This window comes from Lontra canadensis, unplaced genomic scaffold (genome assembly GCF_010015895.1).
Source record: "Lontra canadensis isolate GAN:19392208 unplaced genomic scaffold, GSC_riverotter_1.0 scaffold18, whole genome shotgun sequence".
Lineage (NCBI taxonomy): Eukaryota > Metazoa > Chordata > Mammalia > Carnivora > Mustelidae > Lontra > Lontra canadensis.
In genome coordinates, this window is record NW_022631012.1 from 2,328,651 (window position 1) to 2,351,365 (window position 22,715).

Here is a 22,715-nt window from a genome sequence, read left to right on the forward strand (position 1 = left end):
ATTTATACTCCATCTACTTCCAAAAAGAATTTGTTTATAAAACTGAAATACATATTTAAAACAGGATAATTCAAAATAATTACAAATAAAGGAAAAGACTTACAAAATGCTTGAATATATAGTTAAAAGACAATATACTGTTACTTAGTTCTGATAATTGTGAAAAAGAAAGCATGTATGTTCTGGGAAACACATTTTATTCTTATAATACATATGAGAAATATGTGCCACCTGTAGATCACAGCAGTAGAATAATTGGTAACTTGATGAGAAAGGTTCTTTAGTATCAGTGTTGTAATACAGAAACATTCTTCAACTGGATAGACCTGAAAACCCCTGATAGAAAGCAAAAGCCTAGGCTGTAGGTAAAAAATTAATGGGAATGTTTCATCTACCTCCACAATAAGTTGGCTTCAATATAATAATGTAAAATATAATTGTAATGTTACACAACAGTCTTAGTTAACTGACAAAGTGCTATTGCACTGAGACTCTCATGTCCTGAAAAATGGGTGCACTGAATTCAGGTGCTTACATCTCGTAAGAGGTCACAATGGAATATCTGCTTCTCTGTACTACAGAATTTCAAAATACAGATTTACATAAAATAACTGCAAAAAATATATATTTCTGCATGAAGAACTATGTCAAAGCAATCCCTGAGGAGCAGAGACTGGAAGGCTGCCAGTGGGATGAGTTTAGGTTTTCAGGCCCTTAATGGGGCATATTGTGATCAGTGAGACTTGTTACTGCAAGATCAAGTCCCATATGGCATATAATGAAAGTGTCCCATCTATTCTTCCAAGTTTCTTTCTTCCCTTCTCCTCAAATCCTCAAACTCCTCTATTTTTTAACACGACCTTTTTCTTGACATGTTCTTTATTTTACTGCCAATGTTGTAGTTTGTGTTTTGTTTTTTTTTTTTTAAAGGAAAGCCCAAGTTATATTTCTTTGGAAATGTGAACAAAGCCTAACTCTTCGACACTCAATATTCCATTTTTTGAGTGTATTCTGAATATATGTATTTAGTTGTATTTCCTAATTATTAAAAAGACTAATATAGTACACTTGTCTCAGTAGCAGACATTCAGTTGAATCTTTTAAGGATGAAAATGTACATAGATGTCCTTTCAGACAGGAAATGATGACATACCAAGTTTATAAAATCAATTCTAATAATAAAAAAAAGTTGTAGTTTTTATCACAAGTATTTAAACAATTAAGTCACAGTCCCCATAGGCTACTACCACCATCTAACCTCAACTTCACCTCCTTGCAAACAACTTTCAAGGTACAAGAAACGGTTCACATACCTTTTGCACATAAAAATATTCAATAAATGTTACTGTTATCATCACATCACTATTACTATTTAGTATAGCAGAAAAGATATACTAAATTTCTCTAACAGCTTGATTTATTTACCTAAAATAGGGGGCATGCCATTATATAAATATATTTTAATGGACAAAAAATATCAGGATACATGTTTATTAGTAACACTGTAAAACTTTATAAAAGAATTTAAACTTTCATGAACGTCTATTTTGAGTCTACTAAAGTGGTCTTACTTTCAACAACTTGATGAGTTTATAAATGAGTTAATGTTCCATTTCTCTTATCTGAAATATAAAGCCATACATACTAGGTTTAAAAATACTTAGAAAAATAATGTTGCAAATTATCTTAAGCAAAACTACAAATGTGCAGCACTGCATCAGCTCCCTTTTTAAATACACCTTTACAGGCCTATTTGTACTTATCCCAGGAAAGAAAGCATAAGAATGGATTGAAGTATTAGACCTTAAAGTTTTCTGACCATTAAATTGTTTTCAAGACTTGCTTTCTCTTTGCACAAATGAAGTCTACTCAGTAAAACAATTTAGATTCATTTCATGGTGATGCTTCTGTTATGACCTTCCTGCTGCCCATCCACTTAATAAAAAGAAAACAAAAGTTGTACTAAAAGGTAAAATTTATAATATTCATATAAGAATTAACATTTTAAACTATACAATATTTTATTAATACAGCATCTTTGTGATGTAAAAACAAATCTACTAAGACACCAGAGATTCTATTTAAGTACAATGATGTAAAACTTACTCGATGAACATTCTATTTAGATTTGTTAATCAGAAAGAACATACTTCTTACATGATTTTTCTTAATGAGGCAGCAGAATGACTAATTTTCTCGCTTCAGGAAACCAACATACCAAAATCTACAATTAAAGTATAAAACATTAAAATACTCATGTTTTTATATTACAAAAGCACTGTCCCAAAATCTCCATGTTTCAAATTATGAATGTGATTTAATAGTGGGCTCTTAAAAATTATTTTTAAATGAATGCCCCCAGTAAAATAATTTTGCTAACTGAAAAGTTTTAACTAAGTATTTTAAGTGACCACTTAATAATAGTTTATTGGGTTATTTTGTTATAATTTGGCAAAAGGAAGCATACAATAATTTTCTTATTTATTTGCACCAAAGTAGGCCATCTTTGTCATGTATTTTTCTCATGCACAAACATAAATCAAAGTAACTTCTGGTAACAGTATTACATAATTACCAATTATTTAATTGTTTCAACTGGATATAAATGAATTCATTTAACTCACTAATATTAATATTGGAATAATGGTTGGATAGCAAAAATGGGTTCAATCATATTTGAGGAAAACTTTCATTATATACTTAACCAAAGAAGAAAGAGATATACCCATGTTCAGAAAAAAATACCTTCTTAATTTAACAAGCAATTACCTAAACACTAAACCATAAAATTTTATAGGCCTCATTATTATCTTTATTTCCACAGTGTTTGTTTCTGAAAGTCATTAAATTAAATGGGTCTTTGGAAAAGCTGGATGCTCTTTGACCTTCTATAGAACTGAATTTTGTAAGTGAAGTTAGGGCTACTTAGTAAAGCACCTAAATTTTCCTCAATATTAATTGCTTTTTAATTTTAGTCTTTTTTATGTCCATATTTTCTGACAGAAGATTAAAAAAGTCTTTCATTCTTTTTCAAATGGTACATTTTAATCTTCTAATTAGCAATCTTGGTCAATTTTTATTTTCTGTCAAACCTTCAGTACACTCAATAAAACTTTTCTAGTCTGCATTTCTCTAATGTAGAAGCCCAGCAAAGGACAGCAATACTCTAAATGAAGCAAAACTTAACTTTACGAGAAGTTGTTAAAAATTCCATTATGAAGGGAAAATGATGTATCTACTCCAAGGGAATGGTATAAAAAGGGCAAAATCATCAATTAATTACTCTAAAAATTATGAAAAGCTTAACTAAAAAGGCAAAATGTTAATAGCGCACATTCATTTAAGCCCCTCCTACTTGTCAGAGGTATGCCCTGCAGTTATGTTGATCACAAGACACTCCCATTATATGGAGCTCACAAAATAACAACAAAATATACATTAGATAATTAGATGCAAAGGTATAAATTTCAAGCTCCTTCATAAGTATACAGTATTAAGGATAATCTAAACAAATGGAAGGATATACCATGAGATAAGAGACTAAAATATGAATATATCAATCCTTAAAAATATATATGTATATGTAAATATACATGTACACATACACATACACACACACATTCTTCTCAAATCAATCAAGAATTCAATGAATCAAATTCAACTCAATCTCAAACTCACACTTATCTACAGAAATTGACAAAAATGACTCTAAAATTTATATGGAAATACAAAGGACCCAGAATAGCCAAACTATCTTTGAAGAACAACAAAGCTATAGGACTAATGCGACCTGACTTCAAGAACTTACCTAAAGCTACAGTAATCAAGAGTATGGTACTAAAATACAGACAAACAAACAAATTAATGGAACAAAATCTAGAAATAGACCCACAATTATAGGATCAAATGATTTTCAATAAAAATTCCAAAAAAATTCAGTGATGGATAAAATGTCTTAAGAATGGTGCTAGAACAATTTTATATTCCTTTAGAAAAGAAAATTAATCTCTAGCTACTACATTATACAAAAATGAATGATAGATACAGGCTGAAATAAAAATTCTTAATCTATAAAGTTTTTAGAAGAGAACAGAGACTACCTCCAAGACCTGGGAGTAGGCAACAGTATTTCAGACAAAATATCAAAAGCAATACTATTAAAAATAAATAATTTTTATTTTTATATTAAATTTATTTTTTGTATTTTTAATATTTTATGAAATATTAAAATATTTAAATTTTTTATATTTTATTTATTTTATTTTATATTAAATTTATTCAAAATATAAGACTTCTGCTCACCCAAAGACACTATACAGAAATTGAAGAGTGAAGCCATAGCTGGGAGAAAATATTCACAATGTTCTGACAAAAGATATATACCCATAATATGTAAAGAACTCTTACAACTCAACAATAAGACAAACAATCCAACCAAAAATGGGCAGGACTTACACAGAAAGTAAGAAAGATGAAAAGCCAATAAGTACACACACACACAAATATGTTCAATATCATTAGGTATTAGAAAATGCATATCAAAACCACAACAACTACTATACAATTAGTAAAATGGCTGAAATGAAAAACACTAACAACACTCAACGTTGGAGACAATGTAGAATAATGAGAATGCTCATAGACTGCTACTGAGAATGTAAAATGACCCAAGTAAATGGGTTGTCCATTGGAAAATGGACTGTCGACTTTTTTTTTTTTTAAGATTTTATTTATTTGTCAGAGAGAGAGAGAGAGAGTGCACGCACAAGCAGGGGAAGCAGCAGGCAGAGGGAGAAGTGGGCTCCCCACTGAATAAGAAGCCCAATGTGGGACTTGATCCCAGGACTTTGGGATCATGACCTGACCTCAAGGCAGCCACCCAACTGAACAAGTCAATTTCTTAAAAATACACACTTACACTTTGGTCCAGTAATTCCACTCCTAAGTTTTTAACCAAAATAAAGAAGACACATTTCCACAAGAAGCCTTGTACATAAATCTTCATAGCAGAATTATTCATTAGGAACCATAGTTGCAAACAATCCAATAGAAAAAGAATAAACAAAATGTGACATACACTATATAACAGAATACTGCAAAACAATAAAGAGGAATAAATTACTGATAAATTCAAAAGTCATAGATATATTTTACAGAGTTTATGCTGAATGTAAAATGTCAAACACAAAGAAACATACATTCTGTGATTGCAGAGGCGGGGATGTCCAAGAAGGGACATGGAAATTTCTGGATAGAGAGAAATGTTCTACGTTGAGACGGCTATGAAAGTGACAAGACTTTACCTGTTTGTCAAAATTATGCAGCTAAGTCTCATACATCCTAATTTATGTAAATTATAACTCAAAAAAAGAACTATAAAAAATAATATATTACACTAAGGGGATTTAGGGTAGGGTGTGGTTGGGGGGTAGAGATGAAATAAGAATGGCAGAAAGATGGTTATGTTCATTACTCTATGATAGGTAAGTCAAGCACAATCATTGCCTTCATCAAGTTCACAGGAGTACAGAGAATATTAGTAAGGAGATAAAATATAAACTTCTGTAATTATAACTAGTGAATGTTATGAAAGGAAAAAAGGGTGCTATAATATAGAATACTGGTTTAATCTTTACTGAGCACTCACCATGTGACAGACATTGTGCTAAACACTTTAAAATGATTCCCCTTGAGGGCCAATAATACCATCTGACTTACATATGAGGAAACTAAATCGTAATTAAATTATTATAGCTAATAAGTGGTAGAGAATCAAGTAGTTGTGTTGCTTTCTCCACAACACCTGACCTGGTATCAATGTTTGTCCTCAATGAAAGTTCATGTGGTATTAGTAATGCTGAGTTTGACAACAGCAGATACTGTCCTTTCAAGAACCTAACTATTCCATAAAATTTTGTTTGACTTTATTATTATGCTGTAACCAGTTAAGTCAACCTACAAGAAAGTTATGCAGGATATAATGTATTCCATATTTTTATCATGTTCCTCCATCCAGTCTATTTTCCAACAAAAACAAGCTCACATTATGCTTTTCTTCAAAATTATCCATTGGCCTCACATACCACTTGGGGAAAAAAAGCAAAGTTCTAACATATAGGGCTCTACCACTTATCTCCTGGTTCCAATGACTATGGTCTCCTTACTAGCCCCCTAACAAGCCAAGCTGTGCCCACCACAGGCTCTGTGTACTTCTTTTCCCCTCTGCCTGGAATTCTCTTTTCCCAACTTCATACATGGCCTCCCTCAGTTTCTTCAGATATCAGACAGGATTTCTCTCACCACCCTATATAAAACTGCACCCCATTTATCTCTGTCTTCTTTACCATGTTACTTTTCTTCCTAGAATTGGGACTATATCAGAATAAACTATTGAGGGCTGCCTGGGTGGTTCAGTCAGTTAAGCATCTGCCTTCAGCCCGGGTCATGATCTTGTGGTCCTGAGATGGAGCCTTGCGTCAGGCTCCCAGCTCAGCATGGAGTCTGCTTCTCTCTCTCCCTCTCCCTCTGCCCCTCTCTGCTCATGTTCACTCTCCCTCTCTCAAATAAATAAAATCTTAAAAAAAAAAAACTATTAAAACTCCATCTAAATAAAAAGCTTTTTCACAGTGAAGGAAACCATCAACCAAACAAAAAGGCAATCTACTGAATTGGAGATGATATTTGCAAATGATATATCCAGTAAGGGGTTAATATCCAAATATATGAAGAACTTATACAACTCAACACCAATTTAAAAATAAGCAGAGAACCTGAATAGACATTTTTCCAAGAAGACATACAAATGGACATGTGAAAAGATGCTCTACATCACTAATCATCAAGTACATGCAAATCAAAACCATGATGAGATATCCTCTTACACCTATCAGAATGCTAGTATGAAAAACAAAAGAAGTAACAAGTGTAGGCAAGGATGTCGAAAAAAGCAACCCTCATACACTATTGGGGTAAATGTAAATTGGTGCACCCACTGTGGAAAAGGTATGGAGGAATCTCAAAAAATAAAAAACTAAAATACCATATGATCCACTAATTCCACCACTGAGTATTTACCCAAAGAAAATGAAAACACTAATTCAAAAAGATATACATCCTCTAGCTTACTGCAGCATTATTTACAATAGCCAATAAATGGAAGCAACCTAAGTGTCCATGAACAGATGAACGGATAAGGAAGATCACACACACACACACACACACACACACACACACACACACACAGGAATAATACACCACCATAAAAAAGGATGAGATGGTAACCTTTGGAACAACATGGATGGACCTAAAGGGTATTCCGCCAAGTGAAATAAGTCACTCAGAGAAAGACAAACACCATATGCCATCACTCGTATGTAGAATCTAAAAAACAAAACAATGTAACAAACATCAGAATAAGACTTACAGAGAACAAACTGATGGTTGCCAGAGGCAAGAGAGGTGGGGGGGATGGACAAAATGGGTGAAAGTGGGAGATACAGACTTCGAGTTATGGAATGAATAAGTCATAGGAATAAAAGGCACAATATAGGGAACACAGTCAATGACGTTATAATAGTGATGCATGGTGACAGATGATAGCCATATTTACGGAGAGCATAGCATAACAGAAGTTGAATCACTATGTTGCACATGAAAATTATATGTGTGTGCCAACTATACTCAAATGAAAAATTATTTTAAAAATTAATAAGGTAGCAATCCAGAGCCATGAATTAAAGCTCATTTGAGGAAATAAATACTTTTCCCTATATTCTTGTACCTAAAGATAACCTGCAGATTGAAAATGAGGAAGTGGAGAAATATTTATCATGCAAATGGGTGTCAAAAGAAAGCTGGAGTAGCAATATTTATATTGGACAAACCAGACTTTTTTGTTCTTACATTGTTTTTATCCTGCTTTGTTATCAGGATAGTACTGCTGGCATTATGGAATGATTTAGAATGTGTTCCCTTTATTCCATTATTTTTAAGATTTTGATTAAGATTGTCATTTTTTTTCATGTTTGGTAGAATTCACCTATGAAACCATGTGGTCTTGGACTTTTCTGTACTGGGAGATTTTTGATTCCTAATTCAATTTTCATTCTTGTTATTGTCTAAGATTACCTATTTCTTGAATCCAAGATTCATGATTCAATCATGATAATTTGTGCATTTTTAGGAATTATCTGGGGTTTTCTTCCTGAATTATCTGATTTGTAAGCATATAATTGTTCATAGCAATCTGTTACCACACTATGTATTTCTGTGGATTATCTGTTGTATTGTTTTCCCTTCCATTTCTAATTTTGGTTTTTGAGTCATCTTTTTTTTTCTTAATGTTAAAGCTTTGCCAGTTTTGTTCATTTTTTTTGAAAAACTGGTCATTAGTTTCAGTGCTATGTTATTGCTTATGCTGGACTCTATTTTATTTATTTCTGATTTTTTCTGTTATTTCTTTCCACCACTAAATTAGAGCTAAGTATCATCTTTTTCTAGTTCCTTGTGGTGTAATGTTATTCATTTGAACTTTTTCTCTTAATACAAGCATTTATAGCATGAATTTCACTCTAACATCTGCTTTTGCTGTATCCCATAGGTTTTGGAATATTGTGTTTTCTTTTTCTTTTGTTTAGAGACATATTTTGATGTTCCATTTGTTTTCTTATTTGTCCCACTGTTTATGCAGTAATGTGTTTAATATTCACATATTAAATATTTAATATTTGGATTGTAGATTTTTCAGCTTTGTTTTATTGTTGACCTTTAGCTTTGTACCATTGTGGTTGGAAAATATACTCAGCATGATTTAAGTCTTCTTATAATGTCTCTTTTTACATGTGTACTTGAAGAAAATGTGTCTTCTATTTTTCTTGAATGGATTGTTTTATACACACACACACACACACACACACACACATATCCTTAGAACCAAGTATTCTGAAATATTCTTCAAGTAAAACATGTTCTTGTTGAAAAAAATAATTACTTTAACTGAGGGTACTCATTAAAATAGAGCATATCAGAAGGGAGGTGTGTGGGTAGATAGGTAAAATAAATGAAGATTAAGAGTAATGGTGTATAGAACTGCTGAATCACAATATTGTACACATGAAACTAATATAACACTGTTAACTATACTAAAATTAAAACAAAAATTAAAAAAAAAAAACATTAGGAAACCATTGGGGAATATCAAAAACAGGAGTAATTCTAAATCTAAGAATTATTGAAGCAGATGTCAAGAAAATGAGAAAATGACTTAAATTCATGATGTTGAGTTTTAAAATATGTTTAAGTGTATAATAGTGACTTTGTATGAAATTGCATTTGGAGGTCTTGTCTATTCTTTAACATGTCTGAAGTGGTCACAATAACCAAATTACAAACAAATGTGTAATTCAGAAATAAATTTTTATGGGAACTTGATTACATAATCGGTCAAAAGTTACCAAAAATGGTTTTTCACATGTTTGTCTACTATGACCTTAACTTTAAAACTGAGTATTAAAAAAATTTTTAAGGTAAGTAAAATTGAGTATTCAAATTATACAATAAAAATTAATAGATAAATGAAATGAAAAATGATCTGCATTTTATTATAAAAGTATTGTTATATTCTTCTTTTTCAAGAAAGATTATCGAACTTGGAAACCACTCTGGAAAACAGTTCAGCAGTTTTTATGGAACTACCCCATGAGCCCAGGGAAATGAAATTATGTATCTGCAAAAAGTCTTACATAAGAATGTCATAATTGCATCATATATAAAGCAGAAACTTGACACAACCCAAATTTCCATCAAATGAAGTATGAATAGACAAATCACGATATATTCGCACAATGCAATACTATTCAATGATTTTAAAAACGAATTATGGATACTTACAAATCTATGGATGAATCTCAAAAATCTTAAGTGAAAGAAGACAAACCGAAAAGAGTACATTCTATATGAGTCCTTTCAAAAGAACTTCAAGACTGAGGTAAACCAATAGATGGTGATAGAAATCAGAACATTAATTGCCTAAGGAAATGAGTACAGGAAAATTTTCCGGTGTGATGGAAATGTTTTATAATTGTGATTTGGCTTAGTGACTATATGAGTATATATGTTAATTAAAATAGACTGAATGTTAAACATCTGTATACTTTACAGTATATAAACTTTTTTAATTAATAAACTTTATTTTTTAGGAAAAAAAGAAAGATTATCAAACTGCTACTTACATTATTCCTCTTCAGTATCTAGTATATACTTTTACCTTCAAAGTAACTATAAACACTTTTTAATAGTACATCTTTTCCCCCTTAAAAACATCTATGTAATGAGGAACTTTTCTAAACATTTCTTCCTAAAGCTTTTTTTTTTTTTTAAATCAAGGTATATTTACTGGTAATGTTGTACCAGTTTCAGATACACAATGATTCAATATTCAGATATAGTGCAAAATGATCACAATAATATAGTTAACATCCATCACCATATATATATATATATATATATATATATATATCACACGAAAATACATTTTAGATAACACTTGTAGCAAGATAAGGAAAACCTCTATTCTAAAATAGGCATTGCTTACAACAGAGAAAAAGACCATTTTTTTAAATTTTAGCAATTCAAATTAAATTTAGAGTGAAATATTTCCCTTTTCACGTCTTCCTTTATGCTTCACCATTGCTGAATTTCAAAAATATTAATGAGTGATGATTAAAAAAAAATCCAAGGATGATAGTCTTTAGAGATATTGATGATAATAGCTGACATTTTCAAAGCACTTTGTGATTTACACAGCTCTTTAATATAGATTGTCTCATTTAATTATCACATCACTCCCTAGGAGTTAATAATATTATGCATAATTACTCCCAGTTTAACAATAAGAAAACTGAGTTAATAAGTAGCAGAATATTGGAAGCTAGATATTTGAACCTTAAGTTCAATACTCTTTCCATGGCAACTCTCTTCTCTAAATAAATATTAAGCTTAGAGCTATATTATGATTTCTCTGATTTTTTGATATATTATTAAATGCTACCAGTATAATCAGAACAATATATAGCATATCTGTAAACATTGGTTATTATTAGAATATTGGTTATTATTAGAAAAGTATTTAACATCTACACTTAACTTGCTTTAAGAAACAGTCTTAACCCGGAAAAGGAAAACTTTATGGTGAAGTCTATAAAAGGAATCCCATGTTTACTACTAATCCCTATTGGAAAAATATCTTCAGGGGTGTCTGGGTGGCTCAGTGGATTAAAGCCTCTGCCTTCAGCTCAGGTCATGATCCCAGGGTCCCAGGATCGAGCCCCGCATTGGGCTCTGCTCAGCAGGGAGCCTGCTTCCTCCTCTCTCTGCCTGCTTCTCTGCCTACTTGTGATCTCTATCAAATAAATAAATAAAATCTTAAAAAAAAAAAGATATTACTTATAAAAAAAAATCTTCAAAAGTCAACTGAAAAACCTGTGTGATAAAACATTACAATGTAAACTTATAGCATGACAAAAATAGTTTGGTAATATTTTACAAAACTTCATTCTCGATTTTCAAAAATGTATCCAACAGAATAAGGCTTCAGAGATGTGTTTCACCAAAAGGCGTCATAAGAGCACAATGTGCTTAATATTCACTTAAGGATATAAATATTAGGCATCTATTAAGGGTCAAGCATCTTTCACCTTCAAATTTTCTATGTCAAGTAGATTAAAGCAAATAAATATTTTCCTTTCTAATCTGTTAAAGTTTAATTATATCAAGTAAGATATATTTAAGAGATAATAATCATAACCATTGAAACTAAAACTGCATTTTAATAAATACAGCAAATTTTATATACATTTAGTATCTGATAGTTTAATAAACACAAATGAGAATCAGATTTGAGTGCTATCTGTTTTAATTATGGGATAATAATTTGCATAGGTAATAGTTTATATGGTTTTAATTATAGTTATTAAATATTATATTCAGTAAAGAACCAGTAATCAACCAGAACTATTTAATGTCACTATGACAAAACTCATTGCAGAAAGCAGCTCTATCTATTCAAAAGAAAATATAAAAAGCAAAACTCAAAAAGCAAACTCAAGCAATAATTCTAAGGAGATCAGGAACTGAAACAGTATGCCAGGCAGCACTCTGAAAAATTTGCTGTGTCAAATTCCCAGCGCATCCATTAGGTGTCTATACAATATCACAGTGAGCATCAGGGCCGATAGCACAAACCACTTCTGAGAAATGAAGGGAGAATAAAGAGCATGCTGGTTCTAGTAACTTACTATTCTGCGAATCATCATATACTTCTCTTTAAAATATAAAAGGAAGTGGTATAACTTGCAAAAACACTTCTACAAGTATAAATAATAAGGAATAAATGATCATATAAATTATCTTTTATATACTACCACCTTTTAAAAGTAGGAGTTTTAAAATTTTCCCTCACTTTGCAATAAAAAGTCTTGTTTCTTTACATTAAAGTTTTTACAAAGATTGAAAATATTATGTTCTTGTATGGTAGTTCTGCTTATCGAATTTTTTGTTTTGATATAATTCTTTAACAGAAAACCACTCTTTAAGTATGTTTAATAAAAAATAATGAACAAAGAATGAACTTTCTCTACTCCATATCTAAGCATTGATTTTCCATTTAACATTTTCTTAGATGAGTAGACTCATCCTTATTCAACATGTTTGTCTTTGCCAGAATAACAGTGTTTATCTAAATTTGTTCACCAAAAACTATGTCTTCCATTAATCAGAGAAAGAAAGATTTGGCTTCCATTAAGTTTCTCTTCTATGCATAAATTCATGCTAGGAGATTATAAAATAACAGTTTCCTTTGGGGAATTTTCAAACACCAAAATTCCTCTAACTAGGAATACACTAGCTCCTTCCTTCCTCTTTGTCTTCTATAATTTTATTATTATTTCAGAAATTAGCTTATCCTCACAAGGGAAGATTTCCACAAACCATGAAAAGATTATCAAAACCATAAGAAAGTGAGTGTATCATAACAAATTAACTTCCTACATTCTGTATAACTTCCTACATTCCACTCTTCCTAATGGGTTGCAATTCTGAGAGTTCTGATCATCTATTCAATTAATTTGCTAGTGAAGCCTTTCACATTCTTTCCAACTAGAATTTAAATATAATTCAATTCAGAATTAAACCTCTGGTACATTAACCATAGTTAGCTTCATTCAACTCTTCCATTTAGTCCAAAAGAAAAAAATGTCATTTAAAAATTAACATACTCAGCTGCCTGTTTGTAGCATTTCAAGTCTTTCTTCAAATTTTTGTTCTCATTTTCTAAAAGCATATTCTGCGTGTAGACATCTGGAACATTCCCAGTATCTCTAAGTTCAGTTACTCCCTTCTGTATTAACTCATACCTAGAATAAAATCAAACAAAAGGCTTTATTTTGTTTCTTTCTACTAAATTGGCTTAATTTATGTACAATTCAGAAAGTTAAGTCCTACAGGATATTAACAGAAATGAGCTGCAATACTACTTTTGTAAATTAAAAATGTCAAAATTTGTAATATATATTTAAAATTTTAAAAAATAATTGCTAGGTACTAATATCATGGTACATATAACCAAACATCTCATATATTCCAGGCACTAATCTAGACACTGGTGAAATTAACAAAGCAGTCCAAGCCCCATATCACAGTCTACTGTGGAGAGTGATATGTTCTATGAAATAAAATAAAGCAGAATAAGAGGGATAGAGAGACTGAAGTGGAGAGTGATGGGGGAATTTGTGCTGTTTACATAGGTTGAAGACAGAAAGTATGACTTGCAAAGTGCTATTTGAGCAGAGAACTGAAAGAAATAAGGAACCAAGTCAGGGGGATATGAAGAAGGGAGCATTCTTGGTTGACAGAAAAGTAAATGCAAATATCCTTAGGAAAAAAAGTGCATGACATGTACAATTAAAAGCAACAGCCTGTATATCTGGAGTATCTGGAACTGGAGGAAGGAAGAAAGTGGTGAGATATGGGTCAGGAAGACAGCAGGAAGCTGGAAAGAGGAATGTGACTTTACCTGAATCAGACTGAAACCATTGAAGGCTCTGAGAAACAAGAGATACTCCTCAGATTTGTTTTAAAAGGATTAGTCTGTTGGAGGGACATGGGGGATGGGTAGATGGGAGATGGGTATTAAGGAGGGCACTTACGATGGCACTGGGTGTTATAAGTGATGAATCACTGAATTTTACTCCAGAAATCAACATTGGCCTATATGTTAACTACCTAAAATTTAAAAAAAAAAAAAAAGGAACTTCTATTGTTAAAAATATGTATTAGTCTGGCATCTGCTTGAAGAAACCGACCCTAGAGGAGCAACAGTAGAAATAGAGAGACTAGTTTGGAGGCTGTTGCTGTGGTCCAAGAGAGAGAGAATGGTGGCATGAACAAAGCTGGTAGCAGCAGAGATTATGAGAAATATGTCCCTTTTGGACATGCTGTAAAGGTGGAGCCAACTTATTGGTGGAGCCAATAAAGATTTTCCTACGAATCATCTCCCAAGTGTTGGTTAATAAAAGAGGTAAAAAATGACTCCAATGTTTCTGGTGGAACACCCAGCCACTTACAAAGATGGGAATGAATGCAGCAGGAATTGGATGGTTGGAAAAATTAAGGATTTGTTCAATGCACTATGTCTACTAGTCAATTAAGTGAAATGAATACTGGGTATACAAGTCCAGAGCTCAGGGAAAAAGTCAGGACTTGGAACGCAAACTGGGGAATCATCAGTAAATAGATACAATTTAAAGTCACAAAACTGTAAAAGACCACCTAGGAAGTGAAGGCAAAGAGAGAAGTTAAGTTCTTGGACTGTTTCAAGACTGGAAGGAAGGAAATAGTACCAGAGACTAAGAATCAGAGGGGATAGTGAAGTAGTGAGTGAATATGAGAACATTGTGGCTCAAGACCCAAATAAATAAAGTTTTCCAAAAAGGAAGACATGAACAACAGTGATAAATGCTGCATATAAGATAAATAGGAGTACTAAGGATCAGTCACTGAATTTGGCAATGAGCAGCACTGAAAAAACTTTTAAGATGATAGTTTCATTAGAGTAGGTATAAGAGTAGGAAATAAGGAAGTGGAAACATACTCGTTGAAGGAGACATGATAAAGTGGAGCCTAGGAAATCAAGATGAACTTAAAAGAGGATGTGGAATTCAGGGTGTTTTTTTGGTCTTCTACCTTTTTTAAATATATGAAATACTGTATATCTATGCTTATGGGAATGATCCAGCAGAGAGAGAAAAAGCTTGGAGTTCAGGAAAAGAGAGAGAGGACAACTGCCAAAGCAATGCCCTTGAGTAGGTAAGAGGAGCTGGGCTCCAGTAGACAACTAGAGGGTTGGCCTTAGATGACAGCATGCACAGCTCAGCCTCTGTGACATGTGAGGAGGAGGAGACCTGAGAACAGAGGTAGCAGGTTAGTAGAGAGGGAATCAGGAGTCATAGAACTTTTATTTTCTCAGTGAATTAAGAAGCAACATCAGAGAACCATTTACAGATTTGCAAATAATTATAATTTTAATTATATATATATGTATATATTATATATAGCAATAAAGCTAAATAAAAACAAATGAAATGGAAAAACATTTCAGTAATAAAGTCATTAATCAAGAAATCCCTATAAACTTTGCTATAGATGACCTAAACACTTATTTAAAAATGTTTAATTATCAGCATTTTCACATCATAAATCTTAATTTTATTAACATATTACATATTAATAATCATATGGATGTGTTATACTTCTTATCCAATACTAAAAAAAAAAGCCAAGAAAACAAAAGAACAGCAAGACAGGTTCTGCAGAATATCTAAAAGTTTAAGAAAATAGAATCAATATTAAGTAATATTTGCCACAATTTATAAAATAGAGAACTATTTAATCACAAATTCACTATTATATTCATACATAGAATGTGATTTATACTTCTCTCAGAAGACGTAAGGATTGATTAAAGTATTAGACCATAAAGTTTTTCTGACCATAAAATTGGTTTTCAGCAACCTGCATTATTTAATACAGAAAAAAAATCCATAAAGAAATTATTTTGTTAAGAAAAAAAGTGGTATGTAGTCCTTCTCTAAATTAAATGCTATGTAAATAAATTAATATGTGGTAAAATATATACAAATCAAGCATAATACAACATATACATACTATATCATATATATCTGAGGACATTCAAAAATCATTTATCATGAAAAATTTCTGTAATCTATGTAAAAATATTAAAGATGACTTTAAACTTGGCAAAACTATTCTAATACTATTAGATAATTAGGAATCATAATCCACAAATTCCAGAAACACATTAATACATTTCACAGTAAAATGAGCATTTCCTACATAAAATTTTTTGGTTTTGTTTCAGGTGTGTGTGTGTGTTAAAGAAATATCCTGGTCTTTTCATTTCTTCCTCTTTTTTCATTCACACTTAGAATAAGACTGGAAAGTGTTCAGAGGGAAAAAAGACTGTTATGTAACTATTAGAACAGGAAATAAAATTCACTACCAACAGACCTGCCAATAAAATTACACTGATGGTCTTCATATTTATCATAAGATCCGTAAACTACTTAGAATTATATACAGAAAATACACATGTTTTTCAGGGAGAAAGTACAAAGGCTTTCATAATATTTGTCTATATATCACAAGAGTTTCAGGCCCATTGTCACAAATGGCAAATAGTGTGACAGAATTTCAGTAAACATATCAACAGCATCATAAGAGTAAGGGTTATTTTTCCTTCTTGATGGCACCCAAGGCATAGAATATAAAAGACAGGAAAACAGTCACCTAGATAATAACAAATATCAAATGAGAATTCTTCCTCCAAGTTTTCAGGGACAGGGAAAATACTTCAGCAACAAAGACAAAATTCTGTTAGCTACTGCTAACGCACAGTGCAGACTTTTTTGTGGTTCATAGAAAAAATTCCTACTACATTCACACACATACACACAATCCTTTATGTTTGGTTTGTTTTGGTTTGGTTTTGGTTTTGGTTTTTGTGAACAGACAGAAAATAGTTTGGAATTGCAAAAAAGGGGGAAAAAAAAGCTTTCTGGTCTCTATGTTCTCCACTGTGACTGACTAACTTTGCTATTACAGCATGAAAGCAGCCACAGACAATACCTAAAAGAAAGGTTACAGCTATGTGCCAATAAAATCTTATTTACAAAACAGAAGCAGGCCAGATTTGTTTGCTGACCTTAGATTTAAAGAATTTACTGCAATTATTTTTTGAAGATTGAAAGATAACAAGTCCAATTTTATTGCCCAGCTTTTTCATTACTTTGAGGTTTTTGTTTTACAAACTAACAATGGGGAAAACTTGTTTGTCAACTTTTGTAAGATTAAATGAATTCACAGCAATGAATACTATAAATGTTTTTCTCCATAAGAAAAAAATGATGAAAAATATATTTAATGTTCCTATAGTCCTACTCTGCAGAATAAGTAAGGGTTTCTGATCAAAGTAAAAAAATGTTTCATGTGAAATTAAAATATTCAATACTGTGTAATCTAATTACAAACAGTTTGTAAGTTTATTACAAACTGGCAGCTAGGAATAAGAATACAATTATTTGAACCACAGTATTACTAAACCCATATAAAAAAGACATATATGAATTTTACTTTAATATTATTGGAATACACTAAGTGGCATGCTTATATAGGGAAGGATTCTCTAAGTCCTAATACTATTGCAATTTCCTAAAATATCATCTCAATCCAAATTGCTAAATCTAAAAGGATAATATGATCCAACAAGTGCTTAATTGTTAAGAGTATACTTGGTTCCAGATTTCTCGATTGGAATCTTTCACACTTTGGACTGGACAAACATGTAGGTACTATATGTCCTAACATGTCTTCTTAGAAGAAAAAAGGAACTAAGCCACATTAATTTCTCATTTCATTAGTACTGTAAATCAATCATCTACCTACTTTCACAAAAATGTATTTTCTAATACATTTGTAATTATTTCCTATGGACATTTTTATGAAAATCATTCACACAATTTCCAAATTTAATAGGAACACTATTATTTTTCTACCACCAAACTTGCTCTTTTTCCTAAATTGTATTAATGAAAAACGGTTCTCATCATTAAATTTATTAACTTTAGATATGCAACTTGAAGTAATAAAACTGATTTCTTCTAGGTACATGGTCTCGGTAGATGAGAACTAAAAAAAGCAGCAAATAAAAATTGCATCACAGGAGGATCAGTAGAAATTACAAATTGCTCCTTATATTTAAAATTAGAATTTAGTCCCAAAACACCATAAACATCTTTCTATATCTTAGTATTCCCTTTCCATGACATGGAATGGCTTTTAAAATGGCTCCAACATATTTTTATATCCAATTACTTAATAATATTTCTTTAAAGAATGTTGGGCCTCTGAAAACATTCCTGGTGACATTACTGCTATAGTAAAGGAATAAAGACAGCATGCCTGCTGATTTTCATAACCAATAAGTTATTAAAATTTTCATTATAACAAGAAAATCTGTGTTTAGACAGCATTTGAAAATATAATTCTTCTTATTTCTAAATGAAGAAATATTTACAGAAAAAGAATCAATCAGTTGCGTGAGTAGAGAAAGGCAGGCCATTACACACTAGAAGAAAAATAAATAAAGTAGTACTCTTGGTAGGATGTCATAATGCAGGAAATATTACCCTTAATAATTATGCAGAATATATTAGAAAAGTATTTCATTACAGAGCTTTGTATTATAGAATCCCAGGAGATACTCCATTTTTTCACTTTTGAAAAGCACTCAACTTTGAATATTTAGAAAGTGTGTTTAATAAAAACTTATTTTAAATTGGTTTCTTAATTATAATTGTGAGAAAGAGAAAGAGTGTGTGTGTGTGTAGGTGTGTGTGTTGTACTTCCAGTGGTAGGGATGGGAAAGGTTTCCATCCCTTTCATCCATTTTGTGTAAGCTGAACGACTTCAAGTCCTTGAAGACAGTTAAAAGTGTACATGTTAGCATTCCTATTTATCCACATAATTGTTTACCATTCGGACTGAAAGCAATCAAGAGTTCTGGTCATTCCCATTTTGATTAGGAAATTGCAGAGAAAGTCTTCTATAACTTCAGGTATTAGTTGCTTTGAAGGAAGAACTGTTTTCTGTTCCTGAAATTTAAATGCACAATTATTTATTTTGAAAATATAAAATCATCACTAAGCTTTGATTATTGGTACAAATAAGCTGTTCATTTATTCATTCATTTGTTCATTTTTTCATTTATTTTTGTTGAGGGTTATGCTTCAGGAACTATTTTAATCACTAGGGATAAAACAGTAATGAATTTACACACTAGATGAAACTCAGTCTTCATACCTAATAGTCAAGTGGATGGAGGAAAAAAATGAATAACTACATTAAAAATATACAATATGGCAGATGGCACTAAATGCCTGGCAGAAAAAAAGCAGAGGAATGAAGGGAAGGAGAGCCAAAGGTAGGGCAGATGTGTGTGTGGAGCTGGGCTGCTATATATGTAGGGTGATGAGGAAAGATTTCACGGGTAAAGTGGAATCTGAGCATAAATCTAGAGGAAGATAGAGTCATGTTTCAGTTAAAGCGTCAGCAAATACAAAGACTCTGAGGCAAGAGTGTGACTAGATTATCTAAAGAACAATGAGGACAGCTTGTCCTTTCAATAACATATAAAACATTAAAAAAGAGAAAAAAAAGTATGGGCCTTTTAATTATTTCTATTATTATCATTATAAAAAGAAATATAATGAATGTTGGTGCCTTGAGCTTTAGAAACACGATGCTACAGAAGAAATTATGTGCTAGTGAGTGGCTTATCCTACCATTTCATAACAGAAGTAAGTCTATCAACTATATCAGGGTCAGCTAACTGCGTAAAGTTTATTAGAACACAGCAATGCCCATTTGTTTACATATTGTCTACAGCTGCTTTCATACAACAAGAGAGAAGTGTGTTGCAACAGACACCTTACGGCCTTCAAAATCTAAAATATTTACTATATGACCCCAGAGAACAAGTTTGCAGACCCCTGAACTAGAAAAGTAGAGATATTTCAGCAAGTGAGATATGAAATTAGGACAGCCATAAAACTACCACAAGTCAATATATAAAATAAGTCAAATACCGGGTAGATACTTAAAAATATCAAAGCATCACTGTCTCTAGAGTGCCTTCATTTTCTTCACATTGCCAAGAACTTACCAATTTAACAGCTGATTATTTAGACAGATCTATTTTCAAATATACAGAAACTTAACAGCAGACTTTCTTTCCTCCTTCCCCTTCTTAACGTGGTAATGGTCACATACCAGGTAAATGTTATATACCTGGTAATAGTTACACAGAAATTCAGTGAGGAAAGAATCTCTGTTGCCCCAAAAAGTTCTTTTCAAAAGTGCCACGCATGGGCGCCTGGGTGGCTCAGTGGATTAAAGCCTCTGCCTTCAGCTCAAGTGGTGATTCCAGGGTCCTGGGATCGAGCCCCTCATCGGGCTCTCTGCTCAGCGGGGAGCCTGCTTCCCTTCCTCTCTCTCTGCCTGCCTCTCTGCCTACTTGTGAGGTCTGTCAAATAAATAAATAAAATCTTTAAAAAAAAAAGTGCTACACATAATTTAATGCTGATCTTAATTACTAGTAGCTACCACATTCAAAACAATGATCAGCTAAAGCAAATTTAGGAGGCTACAGAAACTTCCTGACAAATGACTAGGGTTTTAAAATGAAATTTTTAACACTCAAGAAGGATAATTTGTAATATCTTCCCCAAGGTCATTTGATTTTAAAGATTTGTATTGATTTATTTGTCAGGAGAGGGATGCAGAGAGAGAAAGGCAGGCGGAGAGAGAAGCAGGTTCCCCACTTAGCAAGGAGCCCAATGTAGGACTTGATCCTAAGACCTCGGGACCATGACCTGAGCCAAAGGCAGATGCTTAACTGACTGAGCCACCCAGGCGTCCCTCCTAAGATCACCTTAAGGATATTATATAAGAAGGTTGATTATGTGCAGAACCTTGCGTCAACATGGAAGATGCCAGGGTGGCAGAATACAGCATCTCTGCCTGCAAGTCTGCATTATGGTGGAGGATTATACACAATTGCTGGATAAAGGTATAATATGGCCGGAAGTAAATACTCACTACACAATAATAAATGCCACCTTGGCATTTCTGGTCAATAAATTTGAATATGATATTTAGAATGGGGTGGATGATACTTGAAGGAATTGGGAATACAGAAGGAAAAGAACAGAGGACTATACGTTTTTTCTTATTTTTTAATGTGTTACAAAACACATTTTAGCATCCGTATCCAATACCAAATTCTGTACATTAGTGTTACAAATCTTTGGTTTAACATCCAGTGATATTAAACAGGCAGAGTTCTGAAGGAAGGGGTCATTTTTGTGAGGTTATGCAAGAGTAACCATGATGTAGAAAATTACAATCCAAAAAAGAATAAATATGACTACTTACTTAAAGTGAAGGTACAATGACAAAAACATAGAAGAGAAAAAGGTGTAACAAGTGATAGGACAGCATTTAGTAGGTAAAACTTAAGTTTATCCAGTAAAACTTAGTCTCACTGCTAAACTATAGACTGTATTCAAACTACACAAACAACAGGTTTTGTCCAATTCTCACCAAAATCTGAGTATCTGTAGCTTGTTCTTGGACCATCTGAATTGCTTTTGCCAGATCTTCCTCACCTTCTGGAATGCTAAAATTGTCATCTGGTATCTAAATCAAAGAGAAAGAGAATAGGAAGAGCAATCAGGAACATAAAAATACCTTACTTCATTTCAGAAATAATTTTTCTCACAAAACAATGGATCAAAAAAAAATACACCTTATGTAAGACACCGTGTCAGTCTGAAGTTCTGTGACAAATGGATAGCTTACAAGCAGGACATAACTCAATGTCACCTTTGATAAACTCTAGATCAGCTTATGGGCATTCGCTCTTATATATAAGGATAAACGCAGTCTAACAACTGTGCTGAGAAAAAATTTAAGGCTGCTTCTTTTTCTCAACTCACTAGCAACTACCAATGTCTAGTTTATTAAAAAAAAAAAAATAGAACTCACTGCCTAGATGCTAAGTTCTTGGAAGAATGTAATTGACTGTAATTATGATATTAATGATGGTTAACACTTAGCACATGCTTATTTTGTGTTGATCGGTTCTTTCATATGAAACCTTCAGTAATTTCATGTGGCACGTATTCATATTATCTTTATTTTACTAATAGTAATAAAAAGTTTATCTGCTGATTGTTCTTTTACTTGCCCAGGCCACGAACTGCCGGGCTTGCTTTCACAGTTGTACTTACAACGTCTGTCATCTAGGAACAACTCAATGTGCCAACTCTCAGAAATAATGATAGGTCCCATCTGAACAGTGAATTAAAGAGAAGATGTGAGACAGGAACTACACTATACAGAATTATAATATATATAAGCTGAAGGGAAGCATGGGATCTGAGCCACAGCCAGTAGTGGGACTCTGGGAAACCCATCCAAGAGCAGAATGGATATTAGGGAATGCATGCTGGGCAGAGATGACAGTCTGTAGTAAGGATCCACAAAGCAAGGGAGAAGAAGCTAACTTTGAAGCACAAGTACCA

At 32.3% G+C, this 22,715-nt stretch overlaps 1 protein-coding gene across 2 annotated transcripts in view; it reads right to left on the reverse strand.

Annotated features, from left to right (window-relative positions):
* The window catches only part of SPAG16 (sperm associated antigen 16), a 1,004,614-nt gene that overhangs the window by 971,289 nt on the left and 10,610 nt on the right, over positions 1-22,715 (reverse strand). For both annotated transcript variants that reach the window (XM_032859869.1, XM_032859870.1), the window contains exons 3-5: positions 21,733-21,828; positions 19,105-19,223; positions 13,272-13,409 (exon numbers count right to left, since the gene is read on the reverse strand). In XM_032859869.1, coding sequence (XP_032715760.1) covers positions 13,272-13,409; positions 19,105-19,223; positions 21,733-21,828 — 353 coding nt within the window. The remainder of the gene's footprint in view (positions 1-13,271; positions 13,410-19,104; positions 19,224-21,732; positions 21,829-22,715) is intronic.